The sequence below is a fragment of the Eleutherodactylus coqui genome, chromosome 4, assembly GCF_035609145.1.
Source record: "Eleutherodactylus coqui strain aEleCoq1 chromosome 4, aEleCoq1.hap1, whole genome shotgun sequence".
NCBI lineage: Eukaryota > Metazoa > Chordata > Amphibia > Anura > Eleutherodactylidae > Eleutherodactylus > Eleutherodactylus coqui.
In genome coordinates, this window is record NC_089840.1 from 271,755,739 (window position 1) to 271,778,638 (window position 22,900).

At 46.2% G+C, this 22,900-nt stretch overlaps 1 protein-coding gene across 1 annotated transcript; it reads right to left on the reverse strand.

The window, feature by feature from the left end:
* Nucleotides 1-368: 368 nt before the first annotated feature.
* LOC136626695 (trypsin-3-like) lies at nucleotides 369-21,980 on the reverse strand. The gene is made up of 5 exons (XM_066601712.1): nucleotides 21,902-21,980; nucleotides 18,369-18,537; nucleotides 13,027-13,280; nucleotides 3,863-3,999; nucleotides 369-555 (listed from the first exon to the last, which is right to left on the reverse strand). The coding sequence occupies exons 1-5, from the start codon at nucleotides 21,978-21,980 to the stop codon at nucleotides 406-408; spliced, it is 789 nt and encodes a 262-aa protein (XP_066457809.1). The 3' UTR covers nucleotides 369-405.
* Between the last annotated feature and the right edge of the window lie 920 nt (nucleotides 21,981-22,900).

The window sequence follows — 22,900 nt, forward strand, 5'->3', positions numbered from 1 at the left end:
GTTGATATCTGATTTTTCTACTGAGATTTGATGTCTATTATCCAATCACATATTTAATGTTGCTAATGCCGATGTACAAAGTAGCAGAGCCTAGTTTGTCACTTCTTGCAGAGTCAAGTTTATCATTTGGCACAATATCACAAGGTGCAACAAAGCAAACATATCAAGACAAATTCATCTCTGGAAGAGGTAGAAAAATGAATTCGGTGTCCCTCCAACTGGAGCCAATTATTCACATTGTAGGCAGAGATTTCATGTTTTTATTTTACTATGGAACAAGATTATCACGCAAAACTGTTTAAAAATCCAGACCCTGTGTGATTCTACAAAGCCTCATTTGTGTTCATTCACTTTATTGATCCATAGATTCCAAGTCGAATAAAGCTCTCCATCAACTAGGTAGAACTAGTTGTATCTCATAGTGTCTCGAATCCATTGGATATAATTGCAGACCATGGTGTAGACATGGGGACTGTTTTTCACATCACACCGGTTTCCCCAGGACACAAGTCCTTCCAATACGTCTTTACACACAAGAGGTCCACCCTCATCACCCTAGAAAACAAAACACGGCCGATCATTAATACCTTTGTCGTATTCACTAGTTATGGGGTAGCTTTACCAATGATATAATTTTTTTAAATGCTGCAGATATGATGGTTTCCTAATATCCTAGAGCAGCACTACATATTTTAGGTCCTTTGTTTTTCACACTGGATATGTATATGTTTGCAAGCGTTAAGCTTTCTGCTAATGTTTGCTATCAATTGTTCTATTGATGTTACTTTAAAAATGGAGCCATCTTGGTTATGGTGATGGTGGTGGGATGTGATGCAACAAAAGTCTGTGAGAGGAGTGGCCGTTAATTACGAATGGCCCTCAGTGAGATTAAAAGGCTAGGTATAACATAGTAACATAGTGTGCAAGGCTGAAAGAATCATGTCCATCCAGTTCAGTCTATTACCCCTCCAGTATTGATACAGAGGAAGGCAAAAAAAACTCAATAGGTGTAAGCCAATTTTCCTCAATTCCAATTCCAATTTCCAAGCATTAAGCATAATGATGTAATTTAGAAAAGGAAGAGTGCGTGAAGGGAGTGAAGTTAAGCGCTGGCTCTGGAACAAGTTATCTCCAGTCTGTGAAACAGTACTGTAGTTCTGTTATACATACCAGCTTGGCTTACACAGTGGCCCCTACAGCTGCACAGTGTCTGCAGATCCCGTATCACCAGAGCAGACCCAGTCAGGACTCCGGTACAAGGACTTCACATATTGCTGTTGCCCTCCACCGTCATCATTCAGGCTGTTACTATACACCACTGGGTGGTTTGGTAATTTCCTTTGAGTTAACAAAACTAAAGTTTTGGCTTAGATGTTGTCATTGAATACCTCAGTTTACTACCAGGTGGCCAACTCCCAGATACCCCATTGACAGAGGCCATTATCAATGGTACATGGTTCACCTTACAGAGAAATGTGTCTATTAGAGGTACGTGACACCAGTGCCCTGACAACCACCAAATGGCTTGACCAATGTCTTGAACCTCATCGCACGTTACATGTTCACTGGCTGTGTCCTATTGAATCCTCCTCCCTTATTCCATTTTAAATTGTTTGATCATGCACATTAGTGCTGTCTCTGTCAGGCCCATAGAAAATAAATGACAACTGTAGGCATGTTTTCAGCTGGTCTGCTTGGATATACCAGGAAATCACACAAGGACATATGAGTAGCAGGACAACAAGCCTGAAGCTGGCCTTTTAAAGGGGTTCTTCTCTCTAGACAATCTCTACTTTTGAAAAGGTTACATTAACAATAAGCTGATTACAAACTGCCCCCCCCCCCCCGCTAGGCCCCCCAGCTATCAGTTTGAGAAATCTGCAAGTAAGTGTTTAATCTTCCTACAGCACTCCCACAGGGAAAATGAGGCATTACACAGTATCATTCACATAAGTGGGCTGTCTATGTGTAAGGTCTCTGCCCTTCCTTTCGGCTTCTGTCCAGCGCTGAGAGGGTTACCCAGCGCTGAGAGGGTTACCCAGGTCTCTGCCTCTCAGTTCACCTGTGGGGTAATTAGGCATTACTCCCCTATTTAAGGTGAGCTGATGCACTTCCTGGTTGCCTTTGAATTGTTCTTTGTCACTCTCTGACAATCAGCCTCACTGGTCATTCTGTCTGTGTGAGCTCTGCCTGCCCACTCTCTGGGTTCTGTCTTTCAGTCTGACTTCTGTCTTGTCCTGTATTGTCTGTGTCCTGTCTGCCTCTCTGCCCTGGGTCTATTTCTGTATGAGGCTTCCTTCAAATCTGCATTTACTTCTTGTCCTGCATCTGTCTGAGTGCCAGCCCCGCCTGGTTCTGTCTGTGTGCCAGCCCCGCCTGGTTCTGTCTGTGTGCCAGCCCCGCCTGGTTCTGTCTGTGTGCCAGCCCCACCTTGTTCCATGTATTACCCCTTCAGAGACAATCAGGCCCGAGGTTCCAGCATGGGGCTGCCTTTATCGAAGCGATCGCTCCGCTTATAGATAGGGTCCTGCCATCTTCCCTGCAGGGTCAGTCTCCCTTCCTGTGTTCTGCGTTCTGTCTATGCCTTCCCAGTTCTGTTTGTATTCCTGTTTCTGGGTTGGTTCTGTATTCCTGTCTACAGTCCGCCTATCTGAGGAGTCAGCTACCAACCACTTCAGGACTGCTATCAACCTTGGGGGTTGGTCCAGTGGATTCCCTTAATCCGTAAGTAGAAAACTAGCTACGATAAGCATGGTTTGGTTGTCCCATTCTTCCGCTGTTCAATGTGCTCTCATCTATGCTCCATTTTCAGCCCCAGTCCAATAATCCCCCAGTTTATCACCCAGCCACCATGTCTGCCCAACAGATGTCCAAGCAAAGTATTCCTCATGTTCCGAGCCTCTGACCCATCCATGTCCACTTCAGTCTTGTTATTTCATTCATTGTACATGAGGATGGAAGAACTGTTTATGTGATGTTGTGCATGCACAGAAGCCATGCTATTAAAATGAACTGCAGAGCCGAGTGGTGACCAGGTTGGGGGCTTGGAGCTTTCCTTTCAAAGAAGTGCACTCCTGAGATACCAGCCTCAAGGTGAAAAAATATGCTTGGAAGGAACTACACAAGCACAGTCACTAAACATTGGTCAAGCTCCATGACAACAAGCAGTAAACCATAAAAATACTCAGGCAAGCACATCGGGGGAAAAGGGCATTTTTGAAAAAAAAAAACAACCTAACGGGTGAGAGATTAATTTTTACATTTGGAGCACATTTAAACTATATTATCCTCATGGTATAAGTTGGCTTGATAAGGATGCCCCTGTGTTTTGAAACGCGTTGCCACCACTTGTAACCCCTTACTTAGCAAATAAATATTCAAACTTTCTAAACTTCTGGATGCAACCTGCTGGATCATTCTCCTGAATGGGCTACTGATGAACGGTGTACCATCAGTAGGAAGGGGATTCTGATATCCCCCTCCTTCAAAGTAAGTTTCTTGCTTTGCCTACCTTGAATTCTTTTTGAAGCTGTTTTAGGTTTGATTATGTATGGCTCCTCTATGGGCGCAAATTTTTTTACTTTTGCTTTGTTATATCATCCTCATGGTATATTAAACCACAAGCCCTCAGACAGCTACACTGATGGAAAAATGAAAGAGTTATGATTTTTTTAAAAGTGGGGAAGAGAAACCAAAAAAAAAAAAAAAAAGGCAGCGTCTTAAGGGGTTAAGAACATAAGCACTGCCTGTGGTCAAGCAGAAAAGTAGCTATAAGTAGACCTCCAAACTGGGAAGACTTAAAGGTGTTATAACCCCATGTTTATAGACCCCAACATGTAGGCATAGTAGCAAGGTTCATTACCTTACAAGGGGTAAATCCACCGACGTATCCAGCACACAGCATGTTGTCAGTAAGTCTTCCAGGGTAGTAAAAGTAACAAGTAACATAACTGACAATGGGGCTGTCCAAGCACTGAAGGGTAGAGGCTGGATAATAGGCTGCGGTAAAAGAAAGAATTCAATTCATGACGATCGTATTCCTCTCACCAACTAAACTTCTCCAACCACTACATCCACATATGGTTTCCCACTTTTTTTTTTACAGTGTTCACTGTGCAGATTTGATAACGTGATATTTCAATAAGTTGGGCTTACCAATTGAAATACCACTTTTCTACTTACTTTTATGTAATGACTGGGAAAATTGTGGTTTTAAACTTTTATTATTTTTATTTTAGTAATTAAAGTAAATTAGTAATTCATTTTTTTTGGTATTTAAAACAAACTATATTTTTTAATCTCCATAGGGTAGTTGAGCTTGCTATTGTCTTGTAGTGTACAGGGCTGTACACTCCCTAATAGAATGTGGACTCTGATGTAATGTCTCTTTAAGATTTGACTGTTGGTCAACAACACGTTGTCTTTAAAAGCTCAACCTAGGTATTAGTCCGGTATCCAGGAGATAGGCTGCCTGTAATTCGTGGATAGATCCTATGCACGGGTTGGTTGTCAGAAGTTGGTAGAAAAGACAGGGGAGGAATTTAGTTGTCGGGGAGCAGCTGAGACTAGGATAGAAGAAGGAAGATGGAGTGCTAGCAAGAAGGAGCAGGAGCTGAGAGACTGCAGTGGGAAGGAGGAGAAAATGTGAGTACCTAAAGTTATGTAATATCCTCAGAGAGAGTGAAAGGAGCTAAAGTACAAGAGAGGATTCAGAAGACTAGAAAAGAGAGACAGAATCAGAAGAATCAGCAAGGACCTAAAGTAACTGCAATGCACTAGAAGAGAAGGTTTGTAATTGAAAGAATAGAAGAAACAGATAAGAGAGAAAAGCAGGAGGGCAAAGCATAGAGGACAGAAAGAGCCCATCAGTGTTCAGATAGGATGTCTGCACTTCATGCCTGCACTTATTCAATTCGCCTAAAGTAAAGTCTACGTCAAAATAAAGCAATTCTGATTGTAATGAAGAAGCTGGAAAGTCTTTTCTCTAAAGCAATAAATTGTTCATGTTTTCACCATTTATTCTGCCTCCTGGAGTCCCTTCCCACCACCGAACATCTGCACCGAGGTACCACACTACACTTCAGGGGAAAGAAACGCTTTATTTTTCCCATTTTTGTATTATAATTTTGTCCAGCACGAGTCTCGGCCTGTATGTGGACTAGCGTCACGAACTTGACAACTTACATCTTGCGCTGCCCAACTTCGCAGGTAGCACCCAAAAGCCAAAAACTAAAATTATTTTGTTTCCCAACTTTACACCATCTTCTGCTAGTGAGGGAAAGCAACATAGCCACCATGACCATCATCATAGCTTATCTCACAGCCCACCTCACAGCGGGTATGGCAGTGTAATACAATGCTACAGTTTTACATTATATTCTATACTCTATTTGGCCTCATGAGTGTTAAGGCAGCAGAATGCAGTCCTAAGCTCTCACTCACGACCTGAAGGTTGCGGGTCCAATCACCGCTTGGTTCAGGTAGCTGGCTTAAGGTTGACTCAGCCTTCCATCCTTCCAAGATCAGTAAAATCAGTACCATGGGGGGTAATAAATAAAATGACCTGAAAGTGTTGCGGAATAAATTGCTGCTATTCAAATAACAAGTGCCTATTCTGACAGGGGGTCCAGCCGTGGGAGCCTTGAGAAGACTCACAGCTGCCAGGACATGCGGAAGGAACCTCGCAATCTTATTGCTGGGGGCTATTCTGGACCCCCAAATGCCATTGTCAGAATTGACAGTGTCATATAAAGGGTTAGCAGTTGTGATCAGTATTTCCAATTACAACTGTTACAGGTGGGTGTTAGCTGATAAAGACAGCCAGCCCATGCCATGTATGGAGTGGGCTGAGCTCCTGAGCCTGCTCCATACATGGATACCCAATGTGCACTGTACATGTATTCCATATGTCAAGGAGGGTTTAAAATGGGACCTACTCAGATTAACATATTACAGATACTACTCAGTAAAGTCCACCAGACCCCAAACACCTGGAACGGGAGAACTTGATGTTTTTTTTTTTTGTCCCCATTTTCGGTAATTCCTCCCTCACTCGTTTGGTAGTGTTGTAGGACCTATGGAGAGTGGATAAATTCTGATCATCTAATAAAATAATGGTACAGTCAACCTCTATCAGTGTGAACAAATGGGCTACCTCTATGGTACATATAGTGAACCCTCAATAATCCCTTCTTGACATGCCCCTTAAAAATGGTCCAGCTGTCCGAGGCAGCCATTTGTAGTAATGGTGAAATCTAGAGATGAGCGAGCACCAAAATGCTTGGGTGCTCGTTACTCGGGACGAACTTTTCGCGATGCTCGAGGGTTCGTTTCGAGTAACGAACCCCATTGAAGTCAATGGGCGACCCGAGCATTTTTGTATTTCGCCGATGCTCGCTAAGGTTTCCTTGTGTGAAAATCTGGGCAATTGAAGAAAGTGATGGGAACGACACAGCAACGGATAGGGCAGGCGAGGGGCTACATGTTGGGCTGCATCTCAAGTTCCCAGGTCCCACTATTAAGCCACAATAGCGGCAAGAGTGCCCCCCCCCCCCTCCCAAAAACTTTTACTTCTGAAAAGCCCTCATTAGCATGGCATACCTTTGCTAAGCACCACACTACCTCCAACAAAGCACAATCACTACCTGCATGACACTCCACTGCCACTTCTCCTGGGTTACATGCTGCCCAACCGCCCCCCCCCCTCCCCCCCACAGCGCACACCAAAGTGTCCCTGCGCAGCCTTCAGCTGCCCTCATGCCACACCACCCTCATGTCTATTTATGAGTGCGTCTGCCATGAGGAGGAACCGCAGGCACACACTGCAGAGGGTTGGCACGGCTAGGCAGCGACCCTCTTTAAAAGGGGCGGGGCGATGGCCCACAATGCTGTACAGAAGCAATGAGAAATAGAATCCTGTGCCACCACCATCAGGAGCTGCACACGTGGGCATAGCAATGGGGAACCTATGTGCCACCCACTATTCATTCTGTCAAGGTGTCTCTGCATGCCCCAGTCAGACCGGGCTTTTTAATTCATAGACACAGGCAGGTACAACTCCCTATTGTGAAGTCCCTGTCGACCGACAGCATGGGTGGCTCCCTGGAACCCACCGGCGGTACACAAAAATATCCCATTGCATTGCCCAACACAGCTGAGGTAGTAATGTCGTGCTTAATGCAGGTGGGCTTCGGCCCACACTGCATGTCCCAGTCAGACTGGGGTTCTTTACAAGTGGACACATGTAGGTTAAACTCCGTGTGCACCTACAGCATGGGTGGCTCCCTGGAACCCACCGGCGATACACAAAAATATCCCATTGCATTGCCCAACACAGCTGAGGTAGTAATGTCATGCTTAATGCAGGTGGGCTCCGGCCAACACTGCATGCCCCAGTCAGACTGGTAATATGTACCTTAACAGTAACCGCGTTGGTGGTAATGTGGTGGTGACTGCGGACCTAGTAGCACGGTTTTATTTTGTTGGTTTTCGGAATGTGGCCAGGATTAAGTGGGCCGTGGCGGGGGATGTTTTGGAGACACTACGTGTCCTCTCCACGTGTCCGTGGTTATATGCACCTTAACAGTAACAGCGTTGGTGGGAAATGGCCTCGCCGCCATCATGTCTTTGGGAAGCCTCTGTTTCCACACCCCAGAGACATACCATTAGCAGCGGTATAGGCAGAGCCCAGAATTAGTAACATTTCAGCCGTAGCATTAGGACAGGCCCCACTAACATATCACTAGCAGCATTATAGGGGGAGCACAGTCTTAGTTCCATTTCAGTAATAGTAGCAGCCTACACAGGCCCCAGTAACAATTCCAAAGCAGCAGTATAGTGGGAGCGCAGTCTTAGTTCCATTTAAGTCATTGCAGCAGCCTACACAGGCCCCAGGAACAATTCCGAAGCAGCAGTATAGTGGGAGCGCAGTCTTAGTTCCATTTCAGTAGCTGCAGTATAGCCAAGGCCCAAGTTACATTTATGTAGCTAAAGTGTAGGCCAACCCCACACACACTTCTGTACTATGAGTGCAGGCGAAGAACATACAAATTGCTATGATTACACTGTAGGTGAGGGCCCCAAAACATTGGTGTACCAACAGTACTAATGTACCTCAGTAAAAATTGGCCATGCCCAACCAAGATGGCAGGTGAAACCCATTAATCGCTTTGGTTAATGTGGCTTAAGTGGTAACTAGGCCTGGAGGCAGCCCAGTTTAACTAAAAATTGGTTGAAGTTAAAGTTTCAACGCTTTTTAAGAGCATTGAAACATATAAAAATTGTTTAGAAAAATTAGATGAGTGAGCCGTGTGGCCCTAAGAAAAATTGCCCGTTCAGCGTGATTACGGGAGGTTTCAGGAGGAGGAGCAGGAGGAGGAGGAGGAATATTAGACACAGATTGATGAAGCAGAAATGTCCCCGTTTTGGATGGTGAGAGAGAACGTAGCTTCCATCCGCGGGTGCAGTCTACGTATTGCTTACGTATCGCTGCTGTCCGCTGGTGGAGAAGAGAAGTCTGGGGAAATCCAGGCTTTGTTCATCTTGATGAGTGTTAGCCTGTCGGCACTGTCGGTTGACAGGCGGGTACGCTTATCTGTGATGATTCCCCCAGCCGCACTAAACACCCTTTCCGACAAGACGCTAGCCGCAGGATAAGCAAGCACCTCCAGGGCATACAGCGCTAGTTCAGGCCACGTGTCCAGCTTCCACACCCAGTAGTTGTAGATGGCAGAGGCGTCACAGAGGACGGTCGTGCGATCGGCTACGTACTCCCTCACCATCCTTTTACAGTGCTCCCGCCGACTCAGCCTTGACTGGGGAGCGGTGACACAGTCTTGGTGGGGAGCCATAAAGCTGTCCAGGCCCTTAAAGACTGTTGCACTGCCTGGGCTGTACATGCTGCTCGATCTCCGCACCTCCCCTGCTACCTGGCCCTCGGAACTGCGCCTTCTGCCACTAGCTTGTCCGCCAGGGTCCTGTGGTATAGCAACACTCTCGAACCCCTTTCCTCTTCGGGAATGAGAGTGGGAAGGTTCTCCTTATAGCATGGGTCGAGCAGTGTGTACACCCAGTAATCCGTAGTGGCCAGAATGCGTGTAACGCGAGGGTCACGAGAAAGGCATCCTAACATGAAGTCAGCCATGTGTGCCAGGGTACCTGTACGCAACACATGGCTGTCCGCACTAGGAAGATCACTTTCAGGATCCTCCTCCTCCTCCTCCTCAGGCCATACACGCTGAAATGATGACAGGCAAGCAGCATGGGTACCGTCAGCAGTGGGCCAAGCTGTCTCTTCCTCCTCCTCCTCATCCTCCTCATGCTCCTCCTCCTCCTCCTGAACGCGCTTAAATATAGACAGGAGGGTGCTCTGACTATCCAGCGACATACTGTCTTCCCCCGGCTCTGTTTCCGAGCGCAAAGCGGCTGCCTTTATGGTTTGCAGGGAAGTTCTCAAGATGCATAGCAGAGGAATGGTGACGCTAATGATTGCAGCATCGCCGCTCACCACCTGGGTAGACTGCTCAAAGTTTCGAAGGACCTGGCAGATGTCTGCCAACCAGGCCCACTCTTCTGAAAAGAATTGAGGAGGCTGACTCCCACTGCGCCGCCCATGTTGGAGTTGGTATTCCACTATAGCTCTACGCTGCTCATAGAGCCTAGCCAACATGTGGAGCGTAGAGTTCCACCGTGTGGGCACGTCGCACAGCAGTCGGTGCACTGGCAGATTAAAGCGATGTTGCAGGGTGGCAGGGTGGCAGCGTCCGTGTGGGACTTGCGGAAATGTGCGCAGAGCCGGTGCACCTTTACGAGCAGGTCTGACAAGCGTGGGTAGCTTTTCAGAAAGCGCTGAACCACCAAATTAAAGACGTGGGCGAGGCATGGCACGTGCGTGAGGCTGCCGAGCTGCAGAGCCGCCACCAGGTTACGGCCGTTGTCACACACGACCATGCCCGGTTGGAGGCTCAGCGGCGCAAGCCAACGGTCGGTCTGCTGTGTCAGACCCTGCAGCAGTTCGTGGGCCGTGTGCCTCCTATCTCCTAAGCTGAGTAGTTTCAGCACGGCCTGCTGACGCTTGCCCACCGCTGTGCTGCCACGCCGCGCGACACCGACTGCTGGCGACGTCCTGCTGCTGCTGACACATCTAGATTGCGAGACAGAGGTTGAGGAGGAGGAGGAGGAGGAGGGTGCTTTAGTGGAGGAAGCATACACCGCCGAACATACCACCACCGAGCTGGGGCCCGCAATTCGGGGGGTGGGTAGGACGTGAGCGGTCCCAGGCTCTGACTCTGTCCCAGCCTCCACTAAATTCACCCAATGTGCCGTCAGGGAGATGTAGTGGCCCTGCCCGCCTGTGCTTGTCCACGTGTCCGTAGTTAAGTGGACCTTGCCACTAACCGCATTGGTGAGGGCGCGTACAATGTTGCGGGAGACGTGGTCGTGCAGGGCTGGGACGGCACATCGGGAAAAGTAGTGGCGACTGGGAACTGAGTAGCGCGGGGCCGCCGCCGCCATCATAGCTTTGAAAGCCTCCATTTCCACAACCCTATACGGCAGCATCTCAAGGCTGATAAATTTGGCTATGTGGATGGTTAACGATTGAGCGTGCGGGGGCGTGGCGGTCTACTTGCGCTTGTGCTCCAACACTTGCGCTAGCGACGGCTGGACTGTGCGGTGCGAGACATTGGTGGATGGGGCCGAGGACAGCGGAGGTGAGGGTGTGGGTGCAGGCCAGGAGACGGTAGTGCCTGTGTCCTGAGAGGGGGGTTTGGATCTCAGTGGCAGGTTGGGGCACAGGGGGAGAGGCAGGGGTGCAAACTGGAGGCGCTGAACGGCCTTCGTCCCACCTTGTGGGGTGCTTGGCCATCATATGTCTGCGCATGGTGGTGGTCGTGAGGCTGTTGGTGGTGGCTCCCCGGCTGATCTTGGCGCGACAAAGGTTGCACACCACTGTTTGTCGGTCGTCAGGCGTCTCTGTGAAAAACTGCCAGACCTTAGAGCACCTCGGCCTCTGCAGGGTGGCATGGCGCGAGGGTGCGCTTTGGGAAACAGTTGGTGGATTATTCGGTCTGGCCCTGCCTCCACCCCTGGCCACCGCACTGCCTCTTGCAACCTGCCCTGCTGCTGCCCTTGCCTGCCCCTCTGAAGACCTGTCCTGAGTAGGCGTTGCACACCAGGTGGGGTCAGTCACCTCATCGTCCTGCTGCTCTTCCTCCGAATCCTCTGTGTGCTCCTCCCTCGGACTTACTGCCCTTACTACTACCTCACTGCAAGACAACTGTGTCTCATCGTCATCGTCCTCCTCACCCACTGAAAGGTCTTGAGACAGTTGCCAGAAGTCCCCAGCCTCATCCCCCGGACCCCGGGAACTTTCCAATGGTTGTGCATCAGTGACGATAAACTCCTCTGGTGGGAGAGGAACCACTGCTGCCCAATCTGAGCAGGGGCCCGAGAACAGTTCCTGGGAGTCTTCCCGCTCCTGAGCATGTGTCATTGTAGTGGAGTGAGGAGGCTGGGAGGAAGGAGGAGCAGCAGACAGAGGATTCGGATTTGCAGAACTGGACGGCGCAGAACTCTGGGTGGATGATAGCTTGCTCGAAGCACTTTCTGCCATCCACGACAGGACCTGCTCACACTGCTCATTTTCTAATAACCGTCTCCCGCGTGGACCCATTAATTGGGCGATGAATGTGGGGACGCCAGAAACGTGCCTCTCTCCTAATCGCGCAGCAGTCGGCTGCGACACACCTGGATCAGGAGCTCGGCCTGTGCCCACACCCTCACTTGGGCCTACGCGTCCTCGGCCGCGTCCACGTCCTCTAGGCCTACCCCTACCCCTCAGCATGCTGTATTACCAGTGATTTCCAAGCCAGGAAAGAAATTGGCGCAAGCCTGCAGCCAAAATAGAATTTTTTTCCCTTGTTTTTCAAAGGACAAGCCACACTGCGTGTATTCAATGAATACTACTAAGTTTAATAACTGTGTTGTGGCCCTGCAAATGTGTCAGAGAACTGCAGTGATGCAAAGTTATTCGCTACAGCAGATCAGGGATTTCCCATGCAGGAAAAAAATTGGCGCAAGCCTGCAGTAAAACGTAGCTGGCTGCGTCTGATTTTTTTTTAACGTTCTGCACGCAGCACACACGTACCCAGAGCCCTGAGGACTGTCAGAGGCAGGCGAAATAGAATTTTTTCCCTTGTTTTTCAAAGGACACGCCACACTGCGTCTATTCAATGAATAATGTATGTCTTCTGGCCCTGCCTACACAATTCTATCCCTGTAGTATTAATGCCGGGTGCAATGGTCTGCACAGCCGGTTTTGAGAAGAAAAAAAAATATGCAACACTGCTAACAGCAGCCTGGACAGTACTGCACACGGATAGATGTGGCCCTAGAAAGGACCGTTGGGGTTCTTGAAGCCTACACTCACTGCTAACACTCTCCCTGCCTAACCACCACTTCTGTCCCTATTGCAGGGCGCAATGCTCTGCAGATCCAATTTTGAAAAAAAAAAAAAAATACAATGCTAACACAGTACTGCACACTATTAGATGTGGCCCTGAGAAGGACCGTTGGGGTTCTTGAAGCCTACACTAACTCCTAACGCTCTCCCTACAGCAGCTCCAGCACGATACCACTGTCCCTCAGCTAACTCACAAGGCATCTGAGCCGAGCCGCGGGAGGGGCCGATTTTTATACTCGGGTGACATCAGATCTCCCCAGCCACTCACAGCAGGGGGGTGGTATAGGGCTTGAACGTCACAGGGGGAAGTTGTAATGCCTTCCCTGTCTTTCAATTGGCCAGAAAAGCGCGCTAACGTCTCAGAGAGGAAACTGAAAGTAACCGGAACACCGCGTGGTGCTCGTTACGAGTAACGAGCATCCCGAACACCCTAATATTCGCACGAATATCAAGCTCGGACGAGTACGTTCGCTCATCTCTAGTGAAATCCCATCTATTACGCCTATCTGGAAAGGCATTGCCTAAAGCAAACCCAGTCTTTAGCTTTATATCAGTTCTGTCCTTACCATCAGTAGGTGATGTGTTTCCCCATCCAGAGACAATGCAGGTAGAGGTGGTACCCCGGCAATCTGAAGGCAATGTCCCTGTTTGAACAAAAGGACTTAAATTGGCTCTTTTGGCCAGTTTGATCAGCATGATGTCATTATCCAGGGTCTCTGTATTAAAGTGTGGATGCTTGATAGCCTTGTAGACATCGATGACCTGCTCAGTGCCTTCATACTTCGTTATGTCATGTTCTCCCAGTACAACCTGAAAATTGCTGCAAATAAGTGATAAAATTGAGTGCTTGCTATAATACAAAATACACATATATAAAAATAAGATGCATAGAAGGTCCCATAGCAGAATGTGGTCACCCCACTCCCTCCCCCACCTACCCTACTGTTAGGGGGCCAACCTGTTGGGATACTTGAAGATGCGTGAACAAGTCATCATTATAGCTGACATATTTATAAATATTAAAGTAAAATGTTATGTTTCATTGGCCAAGTTGTGTAAGAATACCTCTGGATCACTTTACTCTGGACAATTTTCTGATTGGTAGTCTTCAGGTCACCTGACAGAGTAGGGCTGAAACGGTTGTTGTGGTGCATGTTCTGAGAGGACTGGTAGTTTGGGAGGAGCTCAGGAGGAGTGAGCACAGCCCCCCAAGTCTACTCTACTGGTGGAAAGAGGCAGCTACATGAATTGAGAGGAAGCTGCTCAGGGCAAGGAAGAAACACTCAGTAAGAGAGCTTAGAGCAGTGGGTCACCAGTGTCTTCAGAGGACATGTCAGTACTGCTGGAGGGAAAAGAAGCAGTGATGCCATACCTCACTTCCAGGAACCTACAAAAGCTACAGAGAATGCCAATGGTGGTTATGCAGCTGCTGAACTTAAACAACAAGCGTAACTAGAGATCGATCTCTAGGGGTAGGACTACAGTGCACACTTATAAACAACTTAGAAGGAACTACAACTTCCAAGTGGTTGACCACCACTATTTCAAGCCTGGACTTGTTACTGCCTTCATTTCTCCTGTTGTGGATTGGAGAGTGCTCCCCATCATGGCTGGTGGTGCGACATAGCTTCAGTATGGCACGGCAATGACAGATGGAGATGGGGCAACACTTTTTCTAAAATTAAAATAAACTTTTACTTAATGAACTGGTTAACTAGTTACGCTCTATAAGAGGGAAATGGTACTTTTACTGTTAAATATTTTCAACCGGAACTTGACACTTACAGCATACATCTCTACATTACTCATGGCCTTATAAGTTTCCTCATTTACCGCTTAGGTGTCTTCAAACCCCTTTTAGGTGCTCTCCTTGGAGAGAGACAGTGCCCCTCCCGACCCACTCCCCCCTTAGGTGTGTCCACACACCTTCTGGGTTCTCTCTTTAAGTAGAGACAGCACCCCTCCTGACCCACATCTCAGAACTCCTCAGCATGCATGGTGCAGGGTACATCCCTGTTACTTTGCTCAGAGTGAGAAGGGATTTCAATCACCATAATTTGCTCTTACAATCCTAGTATTGCTGCATACTTCTGTACTACCTTGTTACCCGCTACTTTGTCCACGTGGAATTTGTATTTTTTATTTAATCTGTGTTTTGCTGTTGTGAGGGATTAGCGTTAGGATAGGTAGCAGCGTGGGCATCCGCGACCAGAGACAGTGACACCGGGCAACAAAGTTCTTTGGTCCAGGCTTTGCCTGGATTTATTGCAGCATGAACAAACAAAACAGGCCTTGACTTCAGGCCAACACAAAATAACACCTGCTTGTCTGAGCGCTCACTAAAACAGAGTCCGGCCCTGTCTACTCACTTGTCAAAACCAAATGCTTGCGGCACACAGCCAGTCCAGTCCTCAGACCTCTGGAGGTCTCACCATACACCTTTCCTTGGTGTGGAGGTTAGGGGTGTCACCCTGTCAACCTCGGGCCTCTCAGCCCCACACTGGGCTAGCCGGGCTCCGGGCTTCGGACTCCTGGCTCCTGACTCCACTGAGCCCTCTCTCTGGCTCTCTCAGCCCCCTGTGTCTCTGTGACCTGCAGGCCCAGGTTTTTATGAGGCCTGTTACCAGCCTCACCTGGTACATGGGAGTGGCCATCCCACCCTTCACTTTGACCACTCCAGGAAAAGCCAGCCCGGACTATGTGGCTTGGAGCCACTTACCAACTACAACGTGTCAGTAACTTAATGTTAGTGACACACAACTGCCAGCTTCCTCCACCGAGCCCAGGCCGCTCGTTGGCACGTTTCTGCCCAAGGTGCTCCCTAAAGCCACATATGAGCACTCTAGGTGAAACATGTCTGCCCTCCAGCACTTTGCCAGTCACTGTCTCTCACATTGTATACACATGAGCATGCCACATACAGTTGCCAATGAGAAAAACATGTTTTTTCTAAATGTACACCTGCTGCCTTAAGTGTTTGCCCTTCAGCCTTATTCATTGTCATCAAAAATACTATTTTTAAAGGGAATTGCAGCCTTTTGGATTGAAAAGGCAAATCCATCAGTATTATCGGAATGTGTTGAATTAAAATACTTTCTCCTTTTGCTATTCCAGTCAAAGTAATGGCTCTTACAATATTTCACCCCAGGTGTGTAATTTGTAATCGTGTGCTGTTGCACAGTTTTGGCACATCAAGATTACGCATTAATAGGATCGGAACACTAACTTTTAACCTTAGCTTATGGGAAGGCATTCCTGACAATTCCAAAGAGTTAAGGAACTCTACAGGGTATGAGGTGTTCAGTATCCATAACATTATCCACCCACAGATACTCTACAATTTCTCCTTCGACTTGTCAAATACGTTTTCATTCATCTGTCCTACAGTTTGATTAGTTGGTGCCAAAACTGCCCTTTGACACAATCATTCTTCATACCCCATATTAGGTTGCAGTTGAGAATAAACCTTGCAAAATCTGTCTATTTGTGTCGTATAGCCCAGCCTTTATTTCTTAAACTGCTGAGGTAAAGTAAAGCTGCGCTGTGATTGGTTGCTATGGGCAAAACAGATTTAAAAAAAAAAAATCTCAATCCATGTTTATGTGTTTTGTTCACGTTTTAATCCCAGCAGCGTCAGGTATCCCTGCTAGTTTAATAATCACATATGTGCAGCAACGACATCTGCCCCCATGTGTCTGCTTATTTGTGTAGTCATAGCTTATGATGTGCACCTCTTCCCCTTCACCTCGCGCACGGTGCGGAGGTGCACCTGCGCATCACCAAATAAATCTGTCTTGTCGCGCGCCATAAATTTGGGGGATAAAACGTAGCCTATGTCCTTCTTCAGGATACAGGCTACCTCCCTGCCAAATTTTATGAAAATTGATTCAGTGGTTTAGCCGTGAAAAGGTAACAGACAGACAGAGTTACCATCGCATTTATAATATTAGTATGGGTTCTCATCACTGAAGGTCTTCGGCATGTCAACCCCGCGGCCTAATGCACCACTGATGCCAAAAACCCTTGTGTTGGAAATTATTATTTTTTTCTAATTCAAAGTCCTATACCTTTTTTATTTTTCCATGGACGGAGCTCTATGAGGGCTTATTTTTACAAGACGAGCTATAGTTTTTATTGGTACCATTTTTAGGTACATACGGCATTTTTGATCACTTTTATTGTGGTTTTTGGGAGGCAAAATGAAAAAAATAAGCATTTCCGCTTTTTAGGTATTTTTTTTACGCTTTTTGCCGTGCAGAATAAAAAGCATGTTCAATTTATTGTATGTGTCATTATGGATATGACGATACCAAATATGTGGGATTTTAATTTTTTTTAAAAATTATGCTAATATGGAAAAAAGCACAAAAAGATTTTTTTTTTAAACTTTTTTTTTAACATTTTTCTGTTTTTTCTACATTATGTTTAGCTTTTTTTTACACTTTTTATGTCCCTGTCCCAATAGCAGCTTTGATTGCTATGATAAAGCATGGCAGGACTTTTGTCCTACAATGTCTTATCGCTTGTATTAGCGATCACGGGCAATTGCAATGCAGGATGCCTGTATCTGGTGTCCTGTTGCCATGGCAACCTGTTGGGCTCTCCGCAATTTCATTGCGAGAGTCCAATGACACCACAGAGGGAGCACGCTCCCTCTGTAAACCCTTTACATATCGCGATCTACATAGATTGCGGCAGGGAAGGGGTTTACAGCAGGGGTCGCTGTCCCGACAATGGAGGTCGGTGGCAGCCGGCTCCTGCTGACGGATAGTGCAGGATCTCTCCTGATCTTGCAATATCTGGTGGACGTAAATGTACGTCCTGTTGTGTTAAGTACCGCCCTGCCAGGACGTACAGTTACGTCCTGTGGCATTAAGGGGTTACGAAAAAAGAAATACTGCAAACTGTGTCTTTATGTCTCCAGTTTCTCTGCTGTATTTTGGGCCCTTGCGTAATACCACAGCCACACTACATTACCGTCAACAGTTTGCAGTCTTCTGCATTTATACTCCATCTATCCTCCCACCACCTGGTCTTTAGTGCCAGCTTTAGGCTTCTGAAACGCCTTCCTGACCCCACCAACCTGGGACGGAAAAGAGTACACTCCGTACCCCCAGATGCTTAGACTCTGCATTACACCCCATGCACCCTCCGAGTTGGAAGAGTTGATAGAAATTCAATTTCATCTCTACAAACTGGATATGTCACAGTAGGGTTCAGTTAAGTCTCTAAAACATAGCTTTTATTGAAAAACTAAATAAAAAGGAGTTTGTAACACAAAGTCCTAAACTCTAGACACAAATACACAAATAAATAAAAAACTGCACCCCTATGTCAAATGAGGGGAAAGCAGTATATACGTTGCCTAGGAACCGATATTTTCTCCCAACGGAATTAAAGTTTCTATTTTTGTTCTCCGTGGTATATATCCTAGAGCTAGTTGGATAGGCTCGTTAAGAATGGTGTTCCAGCTTGTATAGACAGCTATAGATATTCAATAGATGGGGATACAAGTCCCCCATCTATTGAATATCTATAGCTGTCTATACAAGCTGGAACACCATTCTTAACGAGCCTATCCAACTAGCTCTAGGATATATACCACGGAGAACAAAAATAGAAACTTTAATTCCGTTGGGAGAAAATATCGGTTCCTAGGCAACGTATATACTGCTTTCCCCTCATTTGACATAGGGGTGCAGTTTTTTATTTATTTGTGTATTTGTGTCTAGAGTTTAGGACTTTGTGTTACAAACTCCTTTTTATTTAGTTTTTCAATAAAAGCTATGTTTTAGAGACTTAACTGAACCCTACTGTGACATATCCATTTTTTCATCGAGGTGTTCGTCCTGCAACTGTGAAACCCCCCCCCCCCCCCCATCTCTACAAACTGGAAGGTTTAACTTACCTTTGATAACACTGCGCAGAAGTCAGAACCCACTGATCTGCAATGAGGGCTCCTCCACAGAAGTGCATCCCACCAGCCTGCAGGGACGCCTGGTAAGGTCTGGAATTCTTCTGACAGGAAAAACCCTGGACAATCCTGTCATCATCACCTCCAGAACGATTGGAGAAGGCTGAGAAGAATCAATATGAACATGTGATTATCTATTTCATATCCATCTAATCTATCTCTCCATCATCTATCATTTTATATATTCTTTTGATATTTTTGTAGTGCCAAGGGACCATTCTGACCCATATAATATATATAGCGCATGCTATAATGCTGTAATAATGATCCAAACAGAAGTCATGGCACAAATGTGAATGGAGCCAAAGCATTATTGGGGCTTGTTTATTATCTGGCTTTTTCTAGAAATACATCATCAAGGGGTTATAATTTTGGCACCAGTGCCAAAATTGCGACTTTTTGAAGAGTTGTACTGGCATCGATGCTTTTTTAGAAGTTGGTGGGGATTAACTCTAGAGGTGTAACGGTCCTGTTCTAGGTCGGAGTCACTAGATTGTAACTAGTGTGCATCAGTAGCGTGGTCATGGAAAGCCGAGGTCAGTGCACAAGTAGTATCTGTTGCAGTACAGGAGGAACAGGCTAGTAGCGGAGTCATGGAATGCCAAGGTCGGTGCACAAGTAGTATCTGTTACGGTATAGGAGGAGCAGGCAAGTAGCAGAGTTGTGGAATGCCAAGGTCGGTGCACAAGTAGTATCTGTTACGGTATAGGAGGAGCAGGCAAGTAGCGGAGTCGTGAAAAGCCAAGGTCGGCGCACAAGTAGTATCTGTTACGGTATAGGAGGAGCAGGCAAGTAGCGGAGTCGTGAAAAGCCAAGGTCGGCAAACAAGTAGTATCTGTCAATAAATGAAGAAGCAGGAAGGAGGGGAGCTCAGTATAGAGGTGGTCTTCTCAAACTTTGGTCTTTATAACAAGTTTCATTGTTGAGTTGAAATGATCCATGCTCTTCAACGTCTTTTCTCTAGCACTGTAAATAGAAGATGGCTACCCTGCCCCAGGGCTTGAGCAAGAGTAAGGGTGGCTTTACATGGGACAACTATCCTATCCATAGCTGGTCAAAATAGTCACTAAAGTGAGTTGCTAGTGTTCAGACATCTGTTCTTTGTTTATATTCAGCGATTATTTTTCACTTCTATTTCAATTTCAGTCTTTAAAACAAGAGAGAAAAGAGAGCAAAAAGAAAGAAATAGTGGAGAGAGAAAAAAGAAAGAGGGAGCGATAAAGAGGGGAAATAAAGATGCGAGAGAAGTAGAAAGTTGAGAGAGGAGAAAGAGGAAAGAGAGAGAGGAGCGATATAGAGAGAGGAGAGAGAGGGCGAGATGGATGAGAAAGGAGTGAGAGAGAAAAAAAGAGACGGTGTGATACAGAGAGGAGAGAAGGGGAAGAGAAAGAAGAGAGAGATGGGGCAGAAGAAAAAGAGCAGAGATAGAGAGAGGAAGTGATAGAGAGAAGGAAGGTGAGGGAAGAGAGGGAAAGAAGAGAAAGAGGAGAAGAGAGAGAGGGAGTAATAGATGCGGTTGAGAAAGGAGAGATGGGGTGAGGAGAGAGAAGGAGCAATAGAACAGAAAGAGAGGGGAACAGTGAGATGGAGAAAGAGGAGAGAGTGGGAGGAGGGGAGTGAGAGAGAGTAGTGGAAAAGAGAGAAGCAAAGAGTAAAAAAGGAGAAAGAGAAAGAGGAGAGAGTAAACAATATAGAGGGAAAAGAGAGAGGCAAGAATGGGGAAGAATGAAATGGAGACAACTAGGGAAAGAAATGAGAAAGTATGGGGAGAAAGGAGAGAGATGTGGAAGAGAGGAGAAAGGAGTGAAAGAGAGAAAGTGATTTAGGGAGAGGAGAAAGAGAGAAGAAAGGGGGAGCGATAGAGAGGGGAGGAGGGAAAAGAGAGGAAGAGTGAAATGGAGAGGAGTAAGTGGGGGGAGAGGGAGAGAGAAAGCAAGGAGAGAGAGGATAGAGAGAGAAGAGAAGAGAGAGACAGTGGGAGAGTAGAAAGAGGTGAAATAAGAAGAGTGATACGGAGAATGAGGAAAGAGTGGGGGAGAGAGAATAGATAAGGACAGGAGAAAGAGAGGAGAGAAAGGAGAGGGAGAGAGGATGGTGACTGAGGGATAGAGAGCAAAAAGAAGAGTGAAGCAGAGAGGAGAAAGAGATTAGACAGAAGAGAAAAACCAAGGGAGAGACAGGAGAAAGGAGGGAGAAAGAGAGAGAAAAAAGGGATCAGAGAGAAGGAGAGGAGTGTGATTGAGGAAAAGGAAAGAGTTGGAGGAGAGGGGACAAAAAGGAGAGAAGGGGAAAAGAAAAGAGAAAGATGGGAGAAAAAGGAGAGGGAAAGAAAGGAGAGAAACCGAGGGATAGAAAGGAGAAAGGGGGAGAGTGAGAGAGAGGAAGAGTGTGGCGGAGAGGAGAAAGATGAGAGAGAGAAAAGAGAGAGAAGAATAGAAAGGGAGAGAGAGGGGTATCACTAGTGACTAACTAACTTATTCTCGCCCCCCCCCCCCCTCCCTTGGTGGTCATGTTTACACAAAACGACAGTTGCTCACATTCGCGGTTATTCAGACAACAATAGTGATCCCGTGTGAAGCCAACAACAATGTATCTTCCAGCACAGCAAGATTCATTAAAATCACTTTATTAATTACATGGATTAAAACATAAATGCTGACAAATGCTTCTGCTTGGGTACCAATGCATTTCCAGCTTACGAATACTTGTAGTCATGGCAAATCATAAAGTGACACTAAAACAATTAAAACTCATGTCAGCCAATGATTGCTGCATTAAAAGTCACACGACGTTAAATGAGCAGTAATACACTGAATGGTACCAATCTGCAATACTATGAAATGTGTCAAATGTAAAAAGCCATATATATTAATATAGATACAGTAGGTCATTCTTATAATTTAAACCCAAAGGATGACTTGTCTCCAGCTGAAATATCCAAAAGGCTTCATATCGGCGAAGGTGTTTAAAAAGGTTATCCGGTTGTAAACTATCGATAACCTATCCTAAGGATAGGTCATCAGTAGTAGACAAGTTGGGATCTGCTGCCTGGGACCCCCACCAATCAGCTGTGTGCCAGGCCAATGCATCCGTGTACTGAACTAAGATCTGAAAGAAGCAGACAGCTCTGTTCTTACTGTAGTGGCCAGGCTTGGTATTGCAGGCCAAGTTTTCACTGAAATGAATGAGAACTTTGCCTGCAATACCAAGCTTGGCCTTTGCTTTGCGAATGGAGCAGTCTACTTCCTGTGGAATTCATTTCAGTACACAAGTGCACTGGCCTGGTGCACAGCTAATCATAGGTGTCCCAGACAACAGATACCATTTATCTACTACTGATGACATTCTGAGGTTAGGCCATCGCTAGTTGTTGAATGGATACCACCTTGGCATCCCCCAAGTTTCCATGCACCCTCACCACTCCGCACATGAGGATTTTGAAATTAACTATACACAGGTGGGCTCACAGGAGTGAGTATCCGTAAGTAGGACTAGAAAGGCGTTGCATCCAGGTGGACATGGAGTCCTTTGTGGAGCTTCATCCATTTAGGAAATATGCCGTGGGGTAATTGATGATTTAGTTTGCAGTAATTATTGCATCATTGTTATATCACGTTGCCTACAGGAAAGAAATGTCCTCCGTGAGCCAATTGTAGTACACAGCAGAAATGGAATATTTCATCCTTAATAACTTACCGCCCGCTACAAGGACAGCGATAAACGCAAGACTTCTCATTATGAAGACATGAGATGCTGCAGCCACAAATCATTTATATGGCACTGAGCGATTAATGTACAAGATCAAGGTCACCAATTATTTTTGGCAGTTTTTGGCTAAATGACCAGGTAAATAATGTTTATACGCAGATGGTTCCGCTTATTTCTTTCCCATATGATAAACCGTACTTAAGGGTGACTACCCACTACAGTTTTTTTTCACAGCGAAATTCGCGGTGGTTTTTTTTCTGCAGGGGTCTATGGGACTTGTAATGTTAAAATCGCGATCGCGCAAAATCGCGATTTCACGGTAAATTGCGATTTTGCGCAATCACTATTTGCAGGAAAAAAAAACTGTAGTGGGTAGTCACCCTTAAGATTTTTATTTTGAAACAGAACATTTTATTGTCCGGAGGGGAATTATAATTGGGGAAAGTCTTGATTGGCTTAGAAATAAAATTGACCCTATTTTTGAGTTAGTCCGACATGGTTTTTTGGCAAAAAATCACATGAAAATTGAATTTCCCATAATGCCTGCTACGGAGATCAGCATGCAGCCAATCAGTAGCCAAGGTGCTTTTATGATGTCACCAAATGTGTCTTCCACTTTACATATGGATAGCAGTTTTATTGAATGGCCGCATCACATGATCTAGCCATATATAAAATAGGCATAGTGTAACCAGTGCCCATTTTAGAGTTGAGCACAGGACAGAGAAGCTGCATCATATTTATATGCCTATATAATA

Excerpts from the sequence above, each read along its gene's own strand:
- LOC136626695 (XM_066601712.1), bottom strand. The coding sequence starts at position 21,980 with ATGGATGAAGCTCCACAAAGGACTCCATGTCCACCTGGATGCAACGCC. Across the intron at positions 18,538-21,901 it reads ACTTACGGATACTCACTCCT|CCTTCTCCAATCGTTCTGGA; the intron begins GTGAGCCCACCT and ends GATTCTTCTCAG. Across the intron at positions 556-3,862 it reads GTGGATTTACCCCTTGTAAG|GGTGATGAGGGTGGACCTCT; the intron begins GTAATGAACCTT and ends TTTGTTTTCTAG.